The sequence below is a fragment of the Scyliorhinus torazame genome, chromosome 2, assembly GCF_047496885.1.
Source record: "Scyliorhinus torazame isolate Kashiwa2021f chromosome 2, sScyTor2.1, whole genome shotgun sequence".
NCBI classification, from domain to species: Eukaryota; Metazoa; Chordata; class Chondrichthyes; order Carcharhiniformes; family Scyliorhinidae; genus Scyliorhinus; species Scyliorhinus torazame.
In genome coordinates this window covers 273,288,198-273,309,451 of record NC_092708.1, presented here as the reverse complement: position 1 = coordinate 273,309,451, position 21,254 = coordinate 273,288,198, and the positions used below count along the sequence as shown (strand labels likewise).

The 21,254-nt window shown below is 43.6% G+C and overlaps 1 protein-coding gene across 2 annotated transcripts in view; it reads right to left on the bottom strand.

Moving 5' to 3' along the window:
- The window catches only part of LOC140398684 (codanin-1-like), a 185,795-nt gene that overhangs the window by 59,235 nt on the left and 105,306 nt on the right, over positions 1-21,254 (bottom strand). Inside the window, exons 12-15 of one of the 2 annotated variants that reach the window (XM_072487669.1) lie at positions 12,484-12,627; positions 7,046-7,212; positions 4,500-4,581; positions 2,399-2,479 (exon numbers count right to left, since the gene is read on the bottom strand). In XM_072487669.1, coding sequence (XP_072343770.1) covers positions 2,399-2,479; positions 4,500-4,581; positions 7,046-7,212; positions 12,484-12,627 — 474 coding nt within the window. The remainder of the gene's footprint in view (positions 1-2,398; positions 2,480-4,499; positions 4,582-7,045; positions 7,213-12,483; positions 12,628-21,254) is intronic. The other variant, XM_072487679.1, reaches the window with a different exon arrangement.

Genomic DNA, 21,254 nt, shown 5'->3' with positions numbered 1-21,254 from the left:
TTTGTCCATTCGGTTAATAGCACCAATACACGAGAAGTCATAAGCAGAGTAAAGTCAGCAGTCCTTTCCTTGAATCTACCCTTCTTCAAGATGGTAGAGGTCACAGGTTTGCAAGATGTTGTCAACAAAGTCTTGGTGAGTTGCTGCAGTGCATGTTTTAGATGGCAAACACTGCAGCCACTATGTGCTGGTGATGGAGAGAGTAGATGTTTAAGGTAGCAGATATCGCACCAATCAAGCAAGGTTTTTTTCTTGGATGGTGAGATTCTTGAGTAAAGGCTTTGGGCAGTCAAGAAGTGGGTTACTCACCACAGAATTTGCAGCCCGTTACACTTAGTTACATTTCTGGTCAATGGTGATCCCCAAGATGTTGGTGATGGGGGATTTGATGATGATAATTCTTATGAATGTCCAGGAAGATGGTTAATATTCTCTCGTTGTAGATAGTCATTTTGTGGTAGAATGTTACTAGCCACTTCACAACCCAAATCCCTAATGTTGTCCAAGCCTTGAAACAGCCTGTTCTACTATGCATCATTATCTAAGAGTTGAATGGAACTGATCATTTTAAAAGCATCAGCAAAAATTCCCACATCTAATCTTATTGATGTAACAGCTGAATATATTTGGGACTAGGACCACCTTGAGGGACTACTGCAATAATGTTCTGGTGCCAAGATGATTGACAGCACAACCATCTTCCTTTGTACTTGATATGACTCCAACCAGCAGAGCTCTTCTCATTGACTTACTAGGTGTCCTTTATGCCACACTGCCAAATGCTGCCCTGATCTTAAGGGCGGACAGTCTTGCCTCTCCTCAAATATGTAGTCAAATTGTCCCACATTAAAAAAACAAATGCATCTTAGTCACAAACTTTGATCTCTTTATTGACTCACTGGGGGACACCATCACAATCTGTTCCAGTGACTTGAACATCCATCCGAATGTTTCAATACACGGGTGAGGAGCTCTTAATAAATGAGGTGAGATAAACAGAGATAGCACAGAGCAATATGGTTTTCAAATTCGCTCTTGGGATTTGGGTGTTATTGACAAACCAGTGTCCTCTCTAGCTCGACCAACATACTGTTCTGGACCTGGAGTCACTTATAGGCCAAACCATCAAATGTTTCCATGGTCACCACTAGTGATACTGGCTTTTTTATTCCAGATTTTATTAGCTGAATTTAAATTTCTCAGCTGCTATGGTGTAATTTGAACCTTCATCTCCAAATCATTCGCCAAGGGTTCTGGATTACGAATCCATTGTGCTACCATTCCTTATTGATATCGCATGGATGTAAGCTTACATTTCCTAGAGTTTCTAATCTTAACTGCGCTGCAACAGAAAAATACACAGCAGCAGGTTGGGGTTATCTACTGGGGTTGGAAGAGGTGATGGCACAGATTGTGTCTGACCAGGACCTGTGTATCATGGCAACAAGTAATTGGGAATGAAAACAAACTGGGATGTTTACAATTAAGCAATAACTCTGTATTACACTCCTCCCCATTATCTGCTAACTTCCGAGAAGAACAAAATACTATTGTGAGGAGAGTGTTGCAGAGGTGTTTTACAGTCAATTGTTTTGTACACTATGCATTGGAAACAGCCAAAAAATGTCATTGGCCAAGATGGGTAAAAACAGAAAAATAGAAGAATGGACCCTGCACCAGAGGTGAAAAATTCTTAACCAGTTCAGAAAAATAATGCAATATCAAGATAGCCATAATTAGAATTGCACACTGACAGTTTAAATTACTTTACATAAATGGTGTTGAATAAGCAGAATGGCCTGCACAAAGAGGGAATTGTGTGAAAATAAATGGAGATATTTTAGGTTGAGCAACTGAAAGGCATTATATTTTAGGCTGTTATTTTTGCACGTATAACAAGTAGTGTTTATGAGTGTTTATGTCGGGAGACAGGAGATTATCAGCATAAAGTGTGTGGTAAATGTCGTCCTTTTTCATGCCCGACTCTTGCCAGTGTACATTTCCTGGACATAAGTGGCCTTATCTCAGTTAACTGTCCTCTGGGAACTTGGGACAGTGTGCATTTGCAGGCAATGCTGTCTTGGGGGGGCATCACAGCCACACCCAATTCTATTTTCACACATTGTTCACACACGTCGTCAGGTGCACTGATAGCAAATTTGCTCACTAGTATTATCTCAAATGCTCCCATGCAGCAAACATATTGTGGATCAAATGACGATCACTTGCTCTGCATGGTTTAACAATGCATTGTCTTTATCCATAAGTAATTAGGAAAGCTGAACAATCTAATTAAATAAGATTGAGAATTTAAAATAAATTTCATCTGTAAATGGAACAGCACTTAGACAAAGCAATAAAAGCTGGAGATATAATGCCCGTTTGACAGATTACTTACTAAGCCATGATCCAATACATTTAATTCAAATCCATCAAAATTCTCTTCATTGAAGAACATTTCTTCAGGAACTGTTGGAATCTAAGAAAATATTGACAATGTTGTTGAAATTTTGGCTATATATAATTCACATCTCACTATTTGCATTGCTCATTTCAAAGCCCATTTTGTCCCAATATGACCCAAACTCTGAAGCTGGAAAAGCTCTGGAGACTTTGGAATGTGGGGCGGGATTCTCCGCAATCGGCGCGATGTCCGCCGAACGGCGCCAAAAACGGCGCAAATCAGTCTGGCATCGCGCCACCCCAAAGGTGCGGAATTCTCCGCATCTTGAGGGGCCGAGCCCTCACCTTGAAGGGCTAGGCCTGCGCCGGAGTGATTTCCGCCCCGCTGGCTGGCAGGAAAGGCCTTTGGCGCCCCGCCAGCTGGCGCGGAAATGACTTTGCCGTGCGACGCATGGGCGGGAGCGTCAGCGGCTGCTCACGGCATCCCCGCGCATGCGCAGTGGAGGGGGATCTCTTCCGCCTCCGCCACAGTGAAGACCATGGCCAAGGTGGAAGGAAAAGAGTGCCCGCACGGCACAGGCCCGCGGATCGGTGGGCCCCGATCGCGGGCCAGGCCACCGTGGGGGCACCCCCCGGGGCCAGATCGCCCTCTGCCCACCCCAGGACCCCGGAGCCCGCCCGCGCCGCCTTGTCCCGCCGTTCGAAAGATGGTTCAATCCACGCCGACTGGCGTGGGTTGACAGCAGCGGGATTTCGGCCCATCGCGGACCGGAGAATCGCCGGGGGTGTGCCCGCCGACTGGCGCGATTCCCGCCCCCGCCGAATCTCTGGTGGCGGAGAATTCGGGACACGGCGGGGGCGGGATTCACGCCAGCCCCCGGCAATTCTCCGACCCGGTGGGGTGTCGGAGAATCGCGCCCCAGGTCTTTTCAAAAGGCTCTTCTTTTATCACCTATAAGGATTATGAGTTCATAGGCCCCAAACCTTGCTTCAGGAAGCATGGATCCGCCAAATTAAACTGCCCAGTAAATATAAAAGCAGAAAACTGCTGGATAAACTCAGCAGGTCTGGCAGCATCTGTGGAGAAAGAAATAGAGTTTACATTTCAAATCCGTTTGATTTCTTCAGAGCTTTGAAGTCATACTGACTCAAAAAGATTGATATACAAATGGACTTGGATATCTTTCTCTATTCAACGTAACTGACTTAGGACATAGGAATTAGGAGATGTAATTCTGCCCTTTAAGACTGCTCCACCATTTAATCAGGTCATGGCTGATGTCTTCATGCTTTTTAAAAATAAAAATGATAAATTTGCCTGGCTGATTAGTTGTTCTTTTTGGAAATCCTCAGTAATTTCTCACTGTTGGTTTCTCAGTGGCTCAGCTGCTAACACTCGCGTCGGAATCAGAAGGTTGTTGGTCAATCCCACTCTAGAAACTGGAGCACACAACCCAGGGTTAAGCACTGAGGTTGATGCTTCAGTTACCGTCAGTGGTGCTGCCTTTTCAGTTGAGATGACAAACAGAGGTTCCACCTTCCCTTCGAGCTGGTCTTAAAAGATCCCATGGCACTATTTTGATGAAGAGGTAAGAAGTTCTCCACAGTGTCAGCCAAATTCCTAAGTCAACAGCACTAAAAAGATTGCAGTTTGTGGGACCTTGCAGTTCACAAGTTGACTGCCACATTTCCTACAACAGCGGTCAGACTTCAAAAGTACTTAATTGGTTGTAAAACACATTGGAACATCATGAGATTACTTTATGATTGCAAGTCTTTTGTTTCTCACATATGATTCATTCGTGAGAAAACCTGCATTTATTGCCGATCCCTGTTGACCGTTGAGAATATGTTGGTGAGCTGCCTTACTGATGCTACAGTCCATGTAGTGAAGAATGCTATCACCGTGTTGATAGGGGAGGAGAGTCACGGAGAAAAGTAAAGACCAACACAAACCCCCTTCCATTTTCTACCAATGAACGCCCCAAATTACTACAACAAATTAGTCAGGCATCTGAAAAACACCTCAAATATGCATTCTGCACTTTTCAAACCCAAAACTAAATAACTCATTTTAACATTTGATAAATACTTGCCTGGAAAAGCCATCCTAGAACAGCAAGGACCAACAGCTTGTTCAAGAAATTTCCATTTTGCTCACTTGTTAGAACCAAAGATCTGTTTGATGAACCACAGAGTAAGGCCATTTTAATTGAAATAAACAAATATCCCTTTCTTCTACCTCTTTGAAAATAGTGTCGCACTATCAAACGCCAAACCATAATTTGATGACCAAATGATTATCACTGGAGGAAGTTCTCAGAATGAAAAATACTGAAGGCGATCTCCCAAAAGGTGACTGGCTGTCATCTTGGGTGGGAAAACCCGGTGAGATTCCCCCCGCAATTCCCATTTCAATTCACCCACACAAGTCAATTTTTGGAGCTTGGAATTCTCACTGAATTCTCCCTCACTTAGAATTTTTTCTGGAGTGGGGACCTAAAGAAACCGGCAAGACAGGCTCCTCCAAAATCGAGGCCTCCTTTTAAAAATTGCCCCGAGCTTAAAATTAAGTTGAAGTTCCCCCCCTGCCCCACCCATGGACATTGCAACATCCCCCCCACCCCCTCCGCACACATGGGCAACACCACCCCTCCAAACAGAATGCAGACATGAGGATAACCGGCTGTCCAGTAGCACTCAAGAAGCTCAACATCATCTAGAACAAAGGAGCCCACTTGATAAGACACCTCGTCAACCATCTTGAACATTCACTCACTCCATCACTGACACACAGTGGCAGCAGTTCGTACCATATACAGATTGTGTGCATCAAATACAGCAACTTCTACAACCTCTACCATCTAGAAAGGCAAGGGCAGCAGATGCATGGGATCACCACCTACAAGTCCCCCCCCCTCTCCCCAAAGCCACGCACCATCATTAGAACTATAACACTGTTCCTTGGTTAACATCCAGGGACTCCCTTCCTAACATCACTGTGGTGTACCTATACCACATGGACTTCAGAGGTTCAAGGCAGCTCACCACCACCTTTTCAAAGGCAATTAGGGATAGGGAACAAATGATGGCCTAGTCAGTGATGCACACATCCTGTGAAATAATTTAATAAAACTATCCTCTGGAGCCCAGAAGAACGAGAGGTGATCTTATTGAAATACGCAAGATTATAAAGATAGATACGGAGACATTATTTCCTCTAGCTGGTGAATCTGAAGATGGGGCCATAGTTTCAGGATAAAGGGGCACTCATTTAAGATGGTGATGAGGAGAATTTCTTCACCCAAAGGCTCGAAGATTTTTGGAATTCATCATTGAGTATACTTAAGGCTGAGAAAGAGATTTGACCCCTTTTCTTTATAACTCAATCCTGTGGCATCAGAAACAGTTTTAGGTTTCTCCTACATTACGGCACTAGCTACATGTCAAAAATACTTCATTTGCTGTTAAATGTGGCCTAAAAGGCACGATAGAAATCGAAGTTTGGTCATTCTTTTATCTGAACTGCCTGTGGTTTGAATGTTTCATATGAATATGACGGTTAAGCTGCTGTCTGATCAGGACACTGTGGCTTTAACATGACATCTTTTGGCTAACGTAACTGAAGAAGCAATACGATCACTAGGTTATACTAGGTTAATCCCAGAGCTGAAGGGGTTGGATTACGAGGAGAGGTTGAGTAGACTGGGACTGTACTCATTGGAATTTAGAAGGATATGGGGGGATTTTATAGAAACATATAAAATTATGAAGGGGATAGATGCGGGCAGGTTGTTTCCACTGGTGGGTGAAAGCAGAACTAGGGGGCATAGCCTCAAAATAAGGGGAAGTAGATTTAGGACTGAGTTTAGGAGAAACTTCTTCACCCAAAGGGTTGTGAATCTATGGAACTCCTTGCCCAGTGAAGCAGTTGAGGCTCCTTCATTAAATGTTTTTAAGATAAAGATAGATAGTTTTTTGAAGAATAAAGGGATTAAGGGTTATGGTGTTCGGGCCGGAAAGTGGAGCTGAGTCCACAAAAGATCAGCCATGATCTCATTGAATGGCGGAGCAGGCTCGAGGGGCCATATGGCCTACTCCTGCTCCTGGTTCTTATGTTCTTATGATCAAGTATTGTAAATTCTCCTGCCTATCAACTGCCAAAAATTAAATGTGACGCGCAAACGCTAGTAAAGTAATTGGAAACCATTGAGCAGCAGCTAAAAAAAGAAATCAGGCTTCGACCATTGTGGTCCTGAGCCCATGACAACTCTGCAATAAATTAAAAAAGAAATTGCTGAAAACATTCAGCTAGTCCGGCAGAGAGAAACAGTCAACGCTTCTTACAAACATGATCACCAGATAATCTGTCCTTGGGGTGTGAAAAATACAGAGGTTAACATCCCACCTCCACCACCCCCCTCTTCTCTGAAATAGGCCATTATTGATGGGGACTTAGTTTAATGTTCCATCCAAAAGACAGTATCGTTGACAGTTAAGTGCTAAAGTCTCTGGCGCGGGACTTGAACCCACCACCACGGTGTCATGGCTGACATGTTATTTACATGATACCATTATTCAAAAGAAGAAATGGTGGGAGAAAAATGGAACTACTACTTAGCTACCATCTCCTGACACTCACCTGTATAAATACAAGAGGAGGATAAACACTCTGCGATAATAATCCAAGAATGGTGCGACATGATCCACCATGCTAAGAAACTCAACCACCCAGGGTACAGTGAAAATAGTGCGTTGATTTTCCATTGATTTTCTCAGTAACATGTATACATCAAGAACAGGTGTACCCTAGGCAAGTAAAGACAAACAAAGAAGTAGTTATCATAGATCATAGAATTTACAGTGCAGGAGGAGGCCATTCGGCCCATCGAGTCTGCACCGGCTCTTGGAAAGAGCACCCTACCCAAGGTCAACACCGCCACCCTAGCCCCATAACCCCGTAACCCCACCCAACACTAAGGGCAATTTTGGACACGAAGGGCAATTTATCATGGCCAATCCACCTAACCTGCACATCTTTGGACTGTGGGAGGAAACCGGAGCACCCGGAGGAAACCCAGGCACACACGGGGAGGATGTGCAGACTCCGCACAGACAGTGACCCAAGCCGGAATCGAACCTAGGACCCTGGAGCTGTGAAGCAATTGTGCTATCCACAAGGCTACCGTGCAGCAGGTATTGATATCAATTTTAATAAGACAGAATGCTACGCTGGAAGACATCAAAGGGATCAAGGAGCAGGCATCCCTTCATAAATACTTGAAGTGATTCCTGATTCGATAACTATGTAGTAATGTTTCGAGCATTTTTGGGACACCAATTTAGCATGGCCAATCCACCTAACCTGCATGTCTTTGGGTTGTAGGAGGAAACCGGAGCACCCGGAGGAAACACACGCACACACGGGAAGAACGTGCAGACTCCGCAGTGACCCAAGCCGGGAATTGAACCTGGGACCCTGGTGCTGTGAAGCCACAGTGCTATCCACTTGTGCTACCGTGCTGCCCTTGAGCATCACCCCAGATGGGACCACTTAGGAGGCCAGTGCCTTATCCAGGCAGCAGAGTTACCACAGGACAAAAACAAAATTGAACATTTTACAACAAAAATACATTCTTTTAAGGCACAAAACCTAAAATGAAAAGTGAATCAAATGTGGCTAACAAGGTAGTATTAGAAAATAAGAGGCGGCTTATAAAGTTGCCAATAAAAGTATTAAGCTTGAGGATTGGAAGCATTTTAGAATTCAACAAAGGACAACCAAGAAACCGATAAAGGGAAAATAAAAAATGTAAATTGGCAAGAAATATAAAAAGACTGGAAATGTTTCTATAGGAATGCAAAAAGGAAAAGATTAGCAAGGACAAATTACAGACAGAGACGGATAAATTTATAATGGAGAATAGAGAAATGGCAGAGAAGCTGAATGATTACTTGATTTCAGACTTCATGGATGACCTAGTGGGAATTACAGGACATTAGTATTAGTAAAATAATTAGTATTTGAGAAATTAATGGGACTGAAGGTTGGTAAATCCCCAGGAATCGATGATCTACATTCTAGGGTGTTGAAAAAGTTGGCTATAAAGAGAAAATGCATTGGCGGTCATCTTTCAAAACTAGGGCAGCACGGTGGCAGTGGTTAGCACTGCTGCCTCACAGCACCGAGATCGCAGGTTCGATCCCAGTTTTGGGTCACTGTCCGTTTAGAGTTTGCACATTCTCCCTTTGTTTGCGTGGGTTTCGCCCCCACAACCCAAAGATGTGCAGGGTAGGTGGTTTGGCCACGCTGAATTGCCCCTTAATTGGAAAAAATGAATTGGGTACTCTAAAATTTTTTTAATTTTTTTTTTTAAATCTTTCAAAACTATAGATTCTGGAACAGATTGAAAGATAGCAAATGTAAACCCACTGTTGAAGAAAGGAGAGAGAAAATAGGGAAGTACAGGCCGGTTAGTCTGATGTAAATAGTCAGGAAAACAGTAGAACTGATTATAAAAAATGTGATATCTGGATACTTACAAAATAACAAATTATTTGGGCAGAGTCAACATGGATTTATGAAAGCGAACTAATGTTCGACAAACCTGTTGGATTTTTTGAGAATTACTAGCAAAATAGACAAGAAGGAACCAGAGGATGAGGTGTATTTGAGTTTTCAAAAGGCTTGTGATAAGGTTCCACACAGGTGATTAGCAAATAAAATCAGATAACAAAATCAGAGGGTAATTTCTAGCATGGATTCAGGATTGGTCAACGGACAGACAACGGAGTGTAAAAATAAATGGGTCATTCTCATTTTGACAGGCTGTGACTAGTGGGATACTGCAATGATCAGCATTGGGGCCCCAGATGTTCAAAATATTTAACAATGATTTGGATGTGAAGACTAAATGTAATATTGCTAAATTTGTGGATAACACAAAATAAGATAGGAATGCTAGTTGTGAAGAGGATGTAAAGAGCCTTCAAGTGGATTTGGTCAGGCTTAGTGCATGAGTAAGAACATGGAAGGTGGAACATATTGTGGACAAGTGTTAGGTAATCCACTTGCTTCCAAATGGGAGTAAATCCTGTCTCGACAAATCCTCTCCGGATTCGTAAAATAATTAGTATTGGAGAATTTCTCCAATACTATAGTAAAGCTCACCGGACTGTCCTTTCCTAGATTATGCTTGCTACCCTTCAGTCCACTGGGACTTATCCAATGAGGATACAAAGATTTCTGTCAAGGCCCATTATTTTAGTTCAGGCCTAACCAGAGCTTTATACCTGATGAAGGAGCTGCGCTCCGAAAGCTACTGATTCCAAATAAACCTGTTATACTTTAACCTGGTGTTATAAGACTTGTTACTGAGCTTTATAAAAGGTTCAGTATAACTCTTCCCTGTTTTTGTACTCCATGCCTCTTATGAAACCCATAATCTTTGCTCCCTCAATATGTCGTATCACCTTTGTCATTGCTGTGCAGCCATGAGAACATTACATTTTAAAAAATCCTGTATATCCTCTTTAAAAAAAGACACTGGTGATCTTTATGGACAGAAAGTTGGCCAAGTTTCCAAAAGTGGGGTATTATAAACATGCCGAGACATCATCCTTGTAGAATGCTGCACTTGCCATTGACAGGACTTATCCCAAAACAACAAGGACAATAAGTTCTGATTCCAGATCTGTCAGGTGTCAAAAGAGAGCTAACAAAACTGATCATGTACAAGTGTTAAGGACCTCTTATCTGTCTCTATTGGTTTTGACCATGGGAAGTGGAATCTATAATATGAAACGGTTAGATGGATTTACTGGGATAGGGTCTGGCTGTGGGCCGGGGGCGCACTTTCCAGGGGCCAGTGCAGACTTGATGAGCCGAATAGCCTCTTTCTGCTTTGTGGAAATTCGATGATTCTATTTACAGACTATTACTTTCCATGGTGTATCAATGGCCAGTCATCACATGATGAAAACTCTCATTTTTGAAAGCCTTCATTATAGGCTCTGCTTGATTTTTGCAGTAGACGGCAGAAATAACATCAGAAGGAACATCACCGCAGTAAACAGGCTATAACATCTAGCCTTCTATCAAGCTATAAGGTTTTAAAACTTCCTTTAAACCCTATTTCCAAAAGATCCTGAGTTTATCTTGACAAATGGGAATAGAGGGATACGGACTCCAGAAGTGTAAACTCCAGAAGCGTAGAAGATTTTAGGTTAGACGGGCAGCATGATTGGTACAGGCTTGGAGGGCCGAAGGGCCTGTTCCTGTGCTGTACTTTTCTTTGTTCTTTTACCTGGAAAAGGGAAACTGGTTCTCTGACTATAAGTACTAACAAGGCTGTCTACTCTATTTGCTGCATGTCTTTACTGGGAAGAAACTCCACAAAATCCGGTCTGGATTCATGTCATGGCAGATCGTACACTTCATTGTCTTTTTCCCACATTGTCCTCGTATCAGTTTATGTAACTGGTATTTAGAAATCTGCCAACCTCTACTTTAAACACACTCAACGACTGAGCTTCCACAGCCCTTTCCGGGTAGAGAATTCCAAAGATTCACAACACTCAGGAGAAAGATAAGGAGAATTGTTTTTCACTAAGTGGCTTCCTCATCATTTTAAAATTGTGTCCTCTGGTTCTAGACTCCCCCAAAAATTCAATTTAGTCAAGTGCTATCTGCCTTTTACAACAAAAACAGAAAATATTGGACAATTACAGCAGGTCTGACAGCATCTGTGCAAGGAAAAGGGAGCTAACATTTTGAGTCTGGATGACTCTTTGTCTTTTACAAATCTGAGTTGGCTATCCTTGATTAACTCAAACCTCTCCAATTGCCTGTTCATTTCTTCCCCCTCATTATGGATTCCAAATCCTTACCCACCACTGATGTTAGACTATCTGTGGTCACATTTTACACACGCCGATCCTCTGGCACCTCCCCATATCCCGGGAAGATTAAAAGATTTAAGACAAGCTCTCCGCTGTCTCCATCCCTGCTTCCTTAAGCAATTTGGGATACAAGCCATTCAGACCAGGTGACTTAGCCATCTTAAGCATAGGTGCCATTTCAGTACCACTTTCTTTTCAATTATCACACTATCCACTGCTTCTACCAACTCGGTCAGATTTCTCTTCCTCAATAAACATAGATACTAAACCATCATTAATTATTCTAGCCTTGTCCTGCGCTTCAAATCATAATTACCCCTACTTGTCCTGAATGGGACCCACTCCACCTCTTACTGCCCATTTATTACATGCTGGTCGAAGATTTTTGGACTCCTTTTCATGCTGACTGTCATTCTATTCACAGACTCTCTCTTTGCCAGTCTTATTTTCTTCTTCACTTCCCTTCTCAACCTATTATATTGACCTGATTCTCACTTGCAAAATTCACCTGCATCATACACCCTATTTTGTTTTGTGTAACCACAATCTCGGTCCCCCACGGCATCCAAGGAGGTTTTTGGCTCTGTAACCTCTGTCCCTGTTATAATGTACCATAAGCAACCCTGCCCTATCATCTATTGTTCCTTTACAGTTTTTTCCCCACCCGTCAGTTCAATTTCAACCTCATTCCACTAAAATTAGCCCTCTGCCAATCTAGAAGTTCTACATTAAGATTGTTCCTTGCTATTACCATTATTGATCTAGACATGATGATCACTCTTAGCTATGATCTGTCACAGACACTTGGTCCATTTCATTTCCCACAACCATATCCAGCAATGCTTCATTTCTAGTGGAGCTGGAAAGTTACTCAACATGGAGGGTCCTTCCCCCCCATACCATTTAATGTTATCCTCACCAATAGTTGGGTAATTTACAAGTCTTTTTCTTTTCAATCATTATTCATGCAAACCAAGTCAATGTTGATTTTCTTTTCAATTAGAGGGATAAATGACTGGCATTTTGCAAGGAGATGGAAAGGGGAAAAGGAGTTTCAAGAAATTAGGCATGGTTCAGGTTTATAAAATTAGCTCAAGTGACCGATCAGGTTAAAATCAACAAATATATGCATACGTATATTCCTATGTACAGGAAATGTGAAAATAACTGCGCGCGCACCTTGTTCCTCAGGGAGACAGCTGACTCTTGCATGTCCCTTGTTGGTCGCTCTCCTGTACGATAAGGGAGGAAGGCAAGGAAACCAAGAAACTTAGCCAGCAGTCTTGCTGTCATCAACACTGAAGCAAAATGCTCTTTTTCATCCTAAAATTAAAACAAATATCGAAAAGAATTTGCTGAAATAAGTAACTGGCATATTATTGGCAGCATACCAAAGCAAAGCAATACCAAGGAAACCAAATAGGACATCGTGAATAGTGTTCTTACAGGGAACAGATCAGTCCAAGGGGATTTGCTTACGATTTTCCAAAACTCCCTGGATTCTAGGGAGGCCTCTGCAGATTGGAAGTTAGCAAGTGTATCACGATGTTCAAGAAAGAAGGGAGAGAGAAAACAGTCAGGTACAGACTTTCCTGATGCTACAGAATTTCCTGACATCAGTTGTCAGGAAATGGTGAAATATATCAAGTCTTAACAATGAACTTAAAATCACAGTATGAATAGACCGTCAACTTATTTTTATGAAAGGGAAATAATGTTTGCCAAATTTATGAAAGTTTTTTGAGGATGTAAAAAGTAGGGTAGATAAAGGGGACCCATAGATACAATTGTATTTCCAAAAGATATTCAAAAAGATAGAGGTCCATGGAGTTGGGGTGGTATATTAGCTTTAGATGGAGTTTTGGTTAATGGAAGGGAGCAGAAAGCAACTCTGGAGTGCCAAAAGCATCATTGTTGGGGCTTAGCTATAATAATCTTTATTAGTGTCACAAGTAGGCTTACATTAATTAACACAGCAATGAAGTTACTGTGAAAAGCCTGTAGTCGCCACACTCCGGCGACTGTTCGGGTACACTGAGGGAGAATTCAGAATGCCCAATTCAGCTAACAAGCAAGTCTTTCGGGACTTGTGGGAGGAAACCTGAGTCCCTGGAGGAAACCCACGCAGACATGGGGAGAACGTGCAGACTCCGCACAGACAGCGAACCAAGCCAGGAATCGAACCCAGGTCCCTGGCGCTGTGAAGCAGCAGTGCTACCATGCGTTACAATCCATGCAACTGACTTAGACAAAGAGACTCAGAGCAACATTTCTAAGTTTTCAAACGATACAAGGCTGTGTGGGATTGCAAGCTGCATGGACTCTGCAGAGATATGGACAGGTTAAGTGAGTGCACAACAATGTAGCAGATTAACTATAATGGGAGACATGTGAGGTTATTCACTTAGGTAGCAACAGAAAAGCAGTATACTTTTTAAATATGAGAGAGATCTGAGTGTACACATACACGGCTAACTCAATGAAACATACAAGATTCTTAAGGGGTTTTGACAGGGTAGCCACAAGAGGTTGGTTGCTTCTGGTGACAGAATCCAGAACATGGGGTCCGTCTCAGTCTCAGGATAAGGGACTCATTAAGATGAGGAGAAACCTCTTCACTCAGATGGTTGTGAATGTTTTGAAATGTCTACCCCCAAAAGGTTGTGCATGCTCCATTGTGGGGTATATTTAAGATTGAGTTAGATAGATTTTTACTCTCTCAGGTAACCAAGGGATATGGGGAGTAAGTTGGAAAGTAGAACTGAGGCAGATGATCAGCAATGATCATACTGAAAGGTGGAGCAAGCTCAGCAGGTTGTATGAACTATCCCTCCTATTTATGTTCTCTTTCATAACATATCACATTTTAATTCATTTCCTTTGTTGCTTTAGATACTTCTGCCCACTTTACAAGTCTTATACCAGTACGTTAATCCATGGTTTGGGTGTAATCTTTGTCTCAATTGTTACAAATGCAAGATTTTGTAAGATGATTATGTTTCAGGACTGTGTCTTTAATTTAGGATAAAATGGAGAAAAGGGAAAGAGGGTCATATAACCTGTTCTGCATTCTGCCTGACAACCAGTTTGGGTGCTTCGTGTTAAAGGTTGGCTCAGATTGTTTTACTGATTCAAGTTATTCACACCTGTGAACAATGCAGTCCAGTAAAGTTAGTCATCAATGGTAACCCCCTGGTCCAGTAAAGTTAGTCATCAATGGTAACCCCCTGGTCCAGTAAAGTTAGTCATCAATGGTAACCCCCTGGTCCAGTAAAGTTAGTCATCAATGGTAACCCCCTGGTCCAGTAAAGTTGGTCATCAATGGTAACCCCCTGGTCCAGTAAAGTTTATCAATGGTAACCCCCTGGTCCAGTAAAGTTGGTCATCAATGGTAACCCCCTGGTCCAGTAAAGTTGGTCATCAATGGTAACCCCCTGGTCCAGTAAAGTTAGTCATCAATGGTAACCCCCTGGTCCAGTAAAGTTGGTCATCAATGGTAACCCCCTGGTCCAGTAAAGTTTATCAATGGTAACCCCCTGGTCCAGTAAAGTTGGTCATCAATGGTAACCCCCTGGTCCAGTAAAGTTAGTCATCAATGGTAACCCCCTGGTCCAGTAAAGTTTATCAATGGTAACCCCCTGGTCCAGTAAAGTTGGTCATCAATGGTAACCCCCTGGTCCAGTAAAGTTGGTCATCAATGGTAACCCCCTGGTCCAGTAAAGTTTATCAATGGTAACCCCCTGGTCCAGTAAAGTTAGTCATCAATGGTAACCCCCTGGTCCAGTAAAGTTGGTCATCAATGGTAACCCCCTGGTCCAGTAAAGTTAGTCATCAATGGTAACCCCCTGGTCCAGTAAAGTTAGTCATCAATGGTAACCCCCTGGTCCAGTAAAGTTTATCAATGGTAACCCCCTGGTCCAGTAAAGTTGGTCATCAATGGTAACCCCCTGGTCCAGTAAAGTTTATCAATGGTAACCCCCTGGTCCAGTAAAGTTGGTCATCAATGGTAACCCCCTGGTCCAGTAAAGTTGGTCATCAATGGTAACCCCCTGGTCCAGTAAAGTTGGTCATCAATGGTAACCCCCTGGTCCAGTAAAGTTTATCAATGGTAACCCCCTGGTCCAGTAAAGTTGGTCATCAATGGTAACCCCCTGGTCCAGTAAAGTTTATCAATGGTAACACCCTGGTCCAGTAAAGTTGGTCATCAATGGTAACCCCCTGGTCCAGTAAAGTTTATCAATGGTAACCCCCTGGTCCAGTAAAGTTTATCAATGGTAACCCCCTGGTCCAGTAAGGTTTATCAATGGTAACTCCTAGCATGTTGATAGTGGGGAATTCAGCAATGGTAATGCTACATTGAATGCCAAGGGATTGTTAGATTCTCTTGTTCGAGGTGGTAATTGCCTGGCACTTTACGGTGCTTTTCTGAATGGAGGGCTAGTGGTGTTCCACAGGGATCAGTGCCGAGACCTTTGCTGTTTGTAGTATTTTGTTTTCACTTTTTAAAAAATATATTGAGATTACTCAATTATTTTTTTTCCAACTGAGGGCAATTTAATGTGGTCAATCCATCTATCCTTGGTTGTGGGGGTGAAGCCCACGCAGACACAGGGAGAAAGTGCAAACTCCAGACAGACAGTGACCCAGGGCCTGGATTGAACCCGGATCCTCAGCGCCGTAGGCAGCAGTGTGAATCACTGTTCTACCATGCCGCCCAGTTGTTCGTAGTATATATAAATGATTTGGAGGAAAATGTAACTGGTCTGATTCGCAGGTTTGCAGGCGACACAGAGGTTGGTGGAATTGCGGACAGCGATGAGGATTGTCAGAGGATTCAGCAGGATATAGATCAGTTAGAGACTTGGGTGAGAGATGGCAGATGGAGTTTAATCTGGACAATGAGGTCATGCATTTTAAGAACATAAGAACTAGGAGCAGGAGTAGGTTATCTGGTCCCTCGAGCCAGCTCCGCCATTCAATGAGATCATGGCTGATCTTTTTTGGACTCAGCTCCACTTTCCGGCCCGAACACCATAACCCTTAATCCCTTTATTCTTCAAAATACTATCTATCTTCATCTTAAAAACATTTAATGAAGAAGCCTCAACTGCTTCATTTGGCAAGGAATTCCATAGAACAAAGAAAAATTACAGCACAGGAACAGGCCCTTCGGCCCTCCAAGCCTGCGCCGATACAGATCCTCTATCTAAAACTGTCGCCTATTTTCTAAGAATCTATATCCCTCTGCTCCCTGCCATGCATGTATCTGTCTAGATACATCTTAAATTACGCTATTGTGCCCGCCTCTACCAACTCCGCCGGCAATGCATTCCAGGCACCCACCACCCTCTGCGTAAAGAACTTACCACGCATATCTCCCTTAAACTTTTCCCCTCTCACCTTGAACTCGTGACCCCTAGTAATTGAGTCCCCCACTCTGGGAAAAAGCTTCTTGCTATCCACCCTGTCTATACCTCTCATGATTTTGTAGACCTCAATGAGGTCCCCCCTCAACCTCGGTCTTTCTAATGATCATAATCCTAATCTACTCAACCTCTCTTCATAGCTAGCGCCCTCCATACCAGGCAACATCCTGGTGAACCTCCTCTGCACCTTCTCCAAAGCATCCACATTCTTTTGGTAATGTGGCAACCAGAACTGTACGCAGTATTCCAAATGTGGCCGAAACGAAGTCTTATACAACTGTAACATGACCTGCCAACTCTTGTACTCAATACCCCTCCCGATGAAGGAAAGCATGCCGTATGCCTTCTTGACCGGACCTGTGCAGCCACCTTCAGGGTACAATGGACCTGAACACCCAGATCTCTCTGTACATCAATTTTCCCCAGGGCTTTTTCATTTACCGTATAGTTCGCTCTTGAATTGGATCTTCCAAAATGGATCACCTTGCATTTGCCCGGATTGAACACCATCTGCCATTTCTCCACCCAACTCTCTAATCTATCTATATTCTGCTGTATACTCTGACAGTCCCCTTCACTATCTGCTACTCCACCAATCTTAGTGTCATCTGCAAACTTGCTAATCAGACCACCTATACCTTCCTCCAGATCATTTATGTATATCACAAACAACAGTGGTCCCAGCACGGATCCCTGTGGAACACCACTGGTCACAGTTCTCCATTTTCAGAAACTCCCTTCCACTACTACTCTCTGTCTCCTGTTGCCCAGCCAGTTCTTTATCCATCCAGCTAGTACACCCTGGACCCCATGAGACTTCACTTTCTTCATCAGCCTACCATGGGGAACCTTATCAAATGCCTTACTGAAGTCCATGTATATGACATCTACAGCCCTTCCCTCATCAATCAACTTTGTCACTTCCTCAAAGAATTCTATTAAGTTGGTAAGACATGACATTCGCTGCACAAAACCATGTTGCCTACCACTGATGAGCCCATTTTCTTCCAAATGGGAATAGATCCTATCCCTCAGTATCTTCTCCAGCAGCTTCCCTACCAATTACGTCAGGCTCACTGATCTATAATTACCTGGATTATCCCTGCTACCCACCTTAAAAAAGGGGACATTAGCAATTCCCCAGTCCCCCGGTACCTCACCCGTGTTCAAGGATGCTGCAAAGATATCTGTTGAGGCCCCAGCTATTTCCTCTCAGTAACCTGGGATAGATCCCATCCAGACCTGGGGACTTGTCCACCTTAATTCCTTTTACAATATCCAACCATCCTCCCTCCTTATGCCGACTTGACCTTGAGTAATCAAACATCTATCCCAAACCTCAGCATCCGTCACGACCCTCTCCTCGGTGAATACCGATGCAAAGTACTTGTTAAGAATCTCACCCATTTTCTCTGACGCCACGCATAACTTTCCTGCTTTGTCCTCGAGTGGGCCAACCCTTTCTCTAGTTACCCTCTTGCTCCTTATATATGAATAAAAGGCTTTGGGATTTTGTTTAACCCTGTTTGCTAAAGATAATTCATGACCCCTCTTGATTCCTCGTTTCAGATTGGTCCTAGATTCCCGATATTCTTCCAAAGCTTCGTCTGTCTTCAGTCACCTAGACCTTATGTATGCTTCCTTTTTCCTCTTAGCTAGTCTCACAATTTCACCTGTCATCCATGGTTCCCTAATCATGCCATTTCTATCCCTCATTTTCACAGGGACATGTCTTTCCTGCTCTCTAATCAACCTCTCTTTAAAAAGCCTCCCACATATCAATTGTGGATTTACCTTCAAACAGCTGCTCCCAATCCACATTCCCCGGCTCCTGCCGAATTTTGGTATAGTTGCCCTTCCCCCAATTTAGCACTCTTCCTTTAGGACCACTCTCGTCTTTGTCCATGAGTATTCTAAAACTTACGGAATTATGATCACTATTCCCAAAGTAATCCCCGACTGAAATTTCAACCACCTGGCCGGGCTCATTCCCCAACACCAGGTCGTGTGTCCCCTTCCCGAGTTGGACTATTTACATACTGCTCTAAAAAACCCTCCTGGATGCTCCTTACAAATTCTGCTCCATCTAGACCTATGACACTGTATCCCAGTCAATGTTGGGAAAATTAAAATCTCCTATCACCACCACCCTGTTGCTCCTACATCTTTCCATAATCGGTTAACATATTTATACCTCTGTCTCACGCACGCTGTTGGGATGTCTGTAGTACAGCCCCAACATTGTTACCGCACCCTTCCTATTTCTGAGCTCTGCCCATATTGCCTCACTGCTCGAGTCCTCCATAGTGCCCTCCTTCAGCACAGCTGTGGTTTCCTCTCTGACCAGTAAAGTAACTCCTCCACCCCTTTTACCCCCCTCTCTATCCCGCCTGAAGCATCGATATCCTGGGATATTTAGTTGCCAATCATGCCCGTCCCTCAACCAAGTCTCAGTAATAGCAATAACATCATACTCCCAGGTACTAATCCAAGCCTTAAGTTCATCTGCCTTACCTACTACACTTCTTGCATTAAAAGAAATGCACCTCAGACCACCAGTCCCTTTGCGTTCATCATCTGCTCTCTGCCTACTCTTCCCCTTAGTCACGCTGACTTCATGATCTAGTTCCTTACAGGCTTTAGTTACTACCTCCTTACTGTCCACTAACCTCCTCATTTGGTTCCCATCCCCCTGCCACATTAGTTTAAACCCTCCCCAACAGCGTTAGCAAAAGCACCCCCAAGGACATTGGTTCCAGTCCGGCCCAGGTGTACACCGTCCAATTTGTAGTAGTCCCACCTCCCCCAGAACCGGTCCCAATGTCCCAAAAATCTGAACCCCTCCCTCCTGCACCATCTCTCAAGCCACGCATTCATCCTGCCTATTCCTCCATTTCTACTCTGACTACCATGTGGCACTGGTAGCAATCCTGAGATTACTACCTCGGAGGTCTGACTTTTTAAACTTGGTTCCTAACTCCCTAAATTCTGCTTGTAGGACCTCATCCCATTTGTGGGTGAAGAAGTTCCTCCTAAACTCAGTCCTAAATCTACTTCCCCTTATTTTGAGGCTATGCCCCCTAGTTCTGCTTTCACCCGCCAGTGGAAACAACCTGCCCGCATCTATCCCCTTCATAATTTTATATGTTTCTATAAGATCCCCCCGCACTCTTTGAAATTCCAACGAGTACAGTCCCAGTCTACTCAACCTCGCCTCGTAATCCAACCCCTTCAGCTCTGGGATTAACCTAGTGAATCTCCTCTGCACACCCTCCAGCGCCAGTACGTCCTTTCTCAGGTAAGGAGACCAAAACTGAACACAATATTCCAGGTGTGGCCTCACTTGCACCGTATACAATTGCAGCATAGCCTGCCTAGTCTTAAACTCCATTCCTCTAGCAATGAAGGACCAAACTCCATTTGCCTTCTTAATCACCTGTTGCACCTGTAAACCAACTTTTTGCGACTCATGCACTAGCACACCCAGGTCTCTCTGCACAGCGGCATGTTTTAATATTTTATCATTTAAATAATAATCCCTTTTGCTATTATTCCTACCAAAATGGATAACCTCACATTTGTCAACATTGTATTCCATCTGCCAGACCCTACCTAGCCCATTCACTTAACCTATCCAAATCCCTCTGCAGACTTCCGGTATCCTCTGCACTTTTTGCTTTACCATTCATCTTAGTGTTGTCTGCAAACTTGGACACATTGCACTTGGTCCCCAACTCCAAATCATCTATGCAAATTGTGAACAATTGTGGGCCCACCACTGATCCCTGAAGGACACCACTAGCTACTGATTGCCAACCAGAGAAGCCCATTAATCCCCACTCTTTGCTTTCTATTAATTAACCAATCCTCTATCTTCTACTACTTTACCCTTAATGCCATGCATCTTTATCTTATGCAGCAAACTTTTGTGTGGCACCTTGTCAAAAGCTTTCTGGAAATCCAGATATACCACATCCATTGGCTCCCCGTTATCTACCGCACTGATAATGTCCTCAAAAAATCGCACTAAATTAGTTAGGCATGACCTGCCCTTTACGAACCCATGCTGCGTCTGCCCAATGGGACAATTTCCATCCAGATGCATCGCTATTTCTTCCTTTACGATAGATTCCAGCAACTTCCCTACTACCGAAGTTAAGCTCACTGGCCTATTATTACCCACTTTCTGCCTACCTCCTTTTTTAAACAGTGGTGTCACGTTTGCTAATTTCCAATCCGCCGGGACCACCCAGAATCTAGTGAATTTTGGTAAATTATCACTACTGCATTTGCAATTTCTCTAGCCATCTCTTTTAGCACTCTGGGATGCATCCCATCAGGGCCAGGAGACTTGTCTATCTTTATGGGGCAGCACGATAGCATTGTGGATAGCACAATTGCTTCACAGCTCCAGGGTCCCAGGTTCGATTCCGGCTTGGGTCACTGTCTGTGCGGAGTCTGCACGTTCTCCCAGTGTGTGCGTGGGTTTCCTCCGGGTGCTCCGGTTTCCTCCCACAGTCCAAA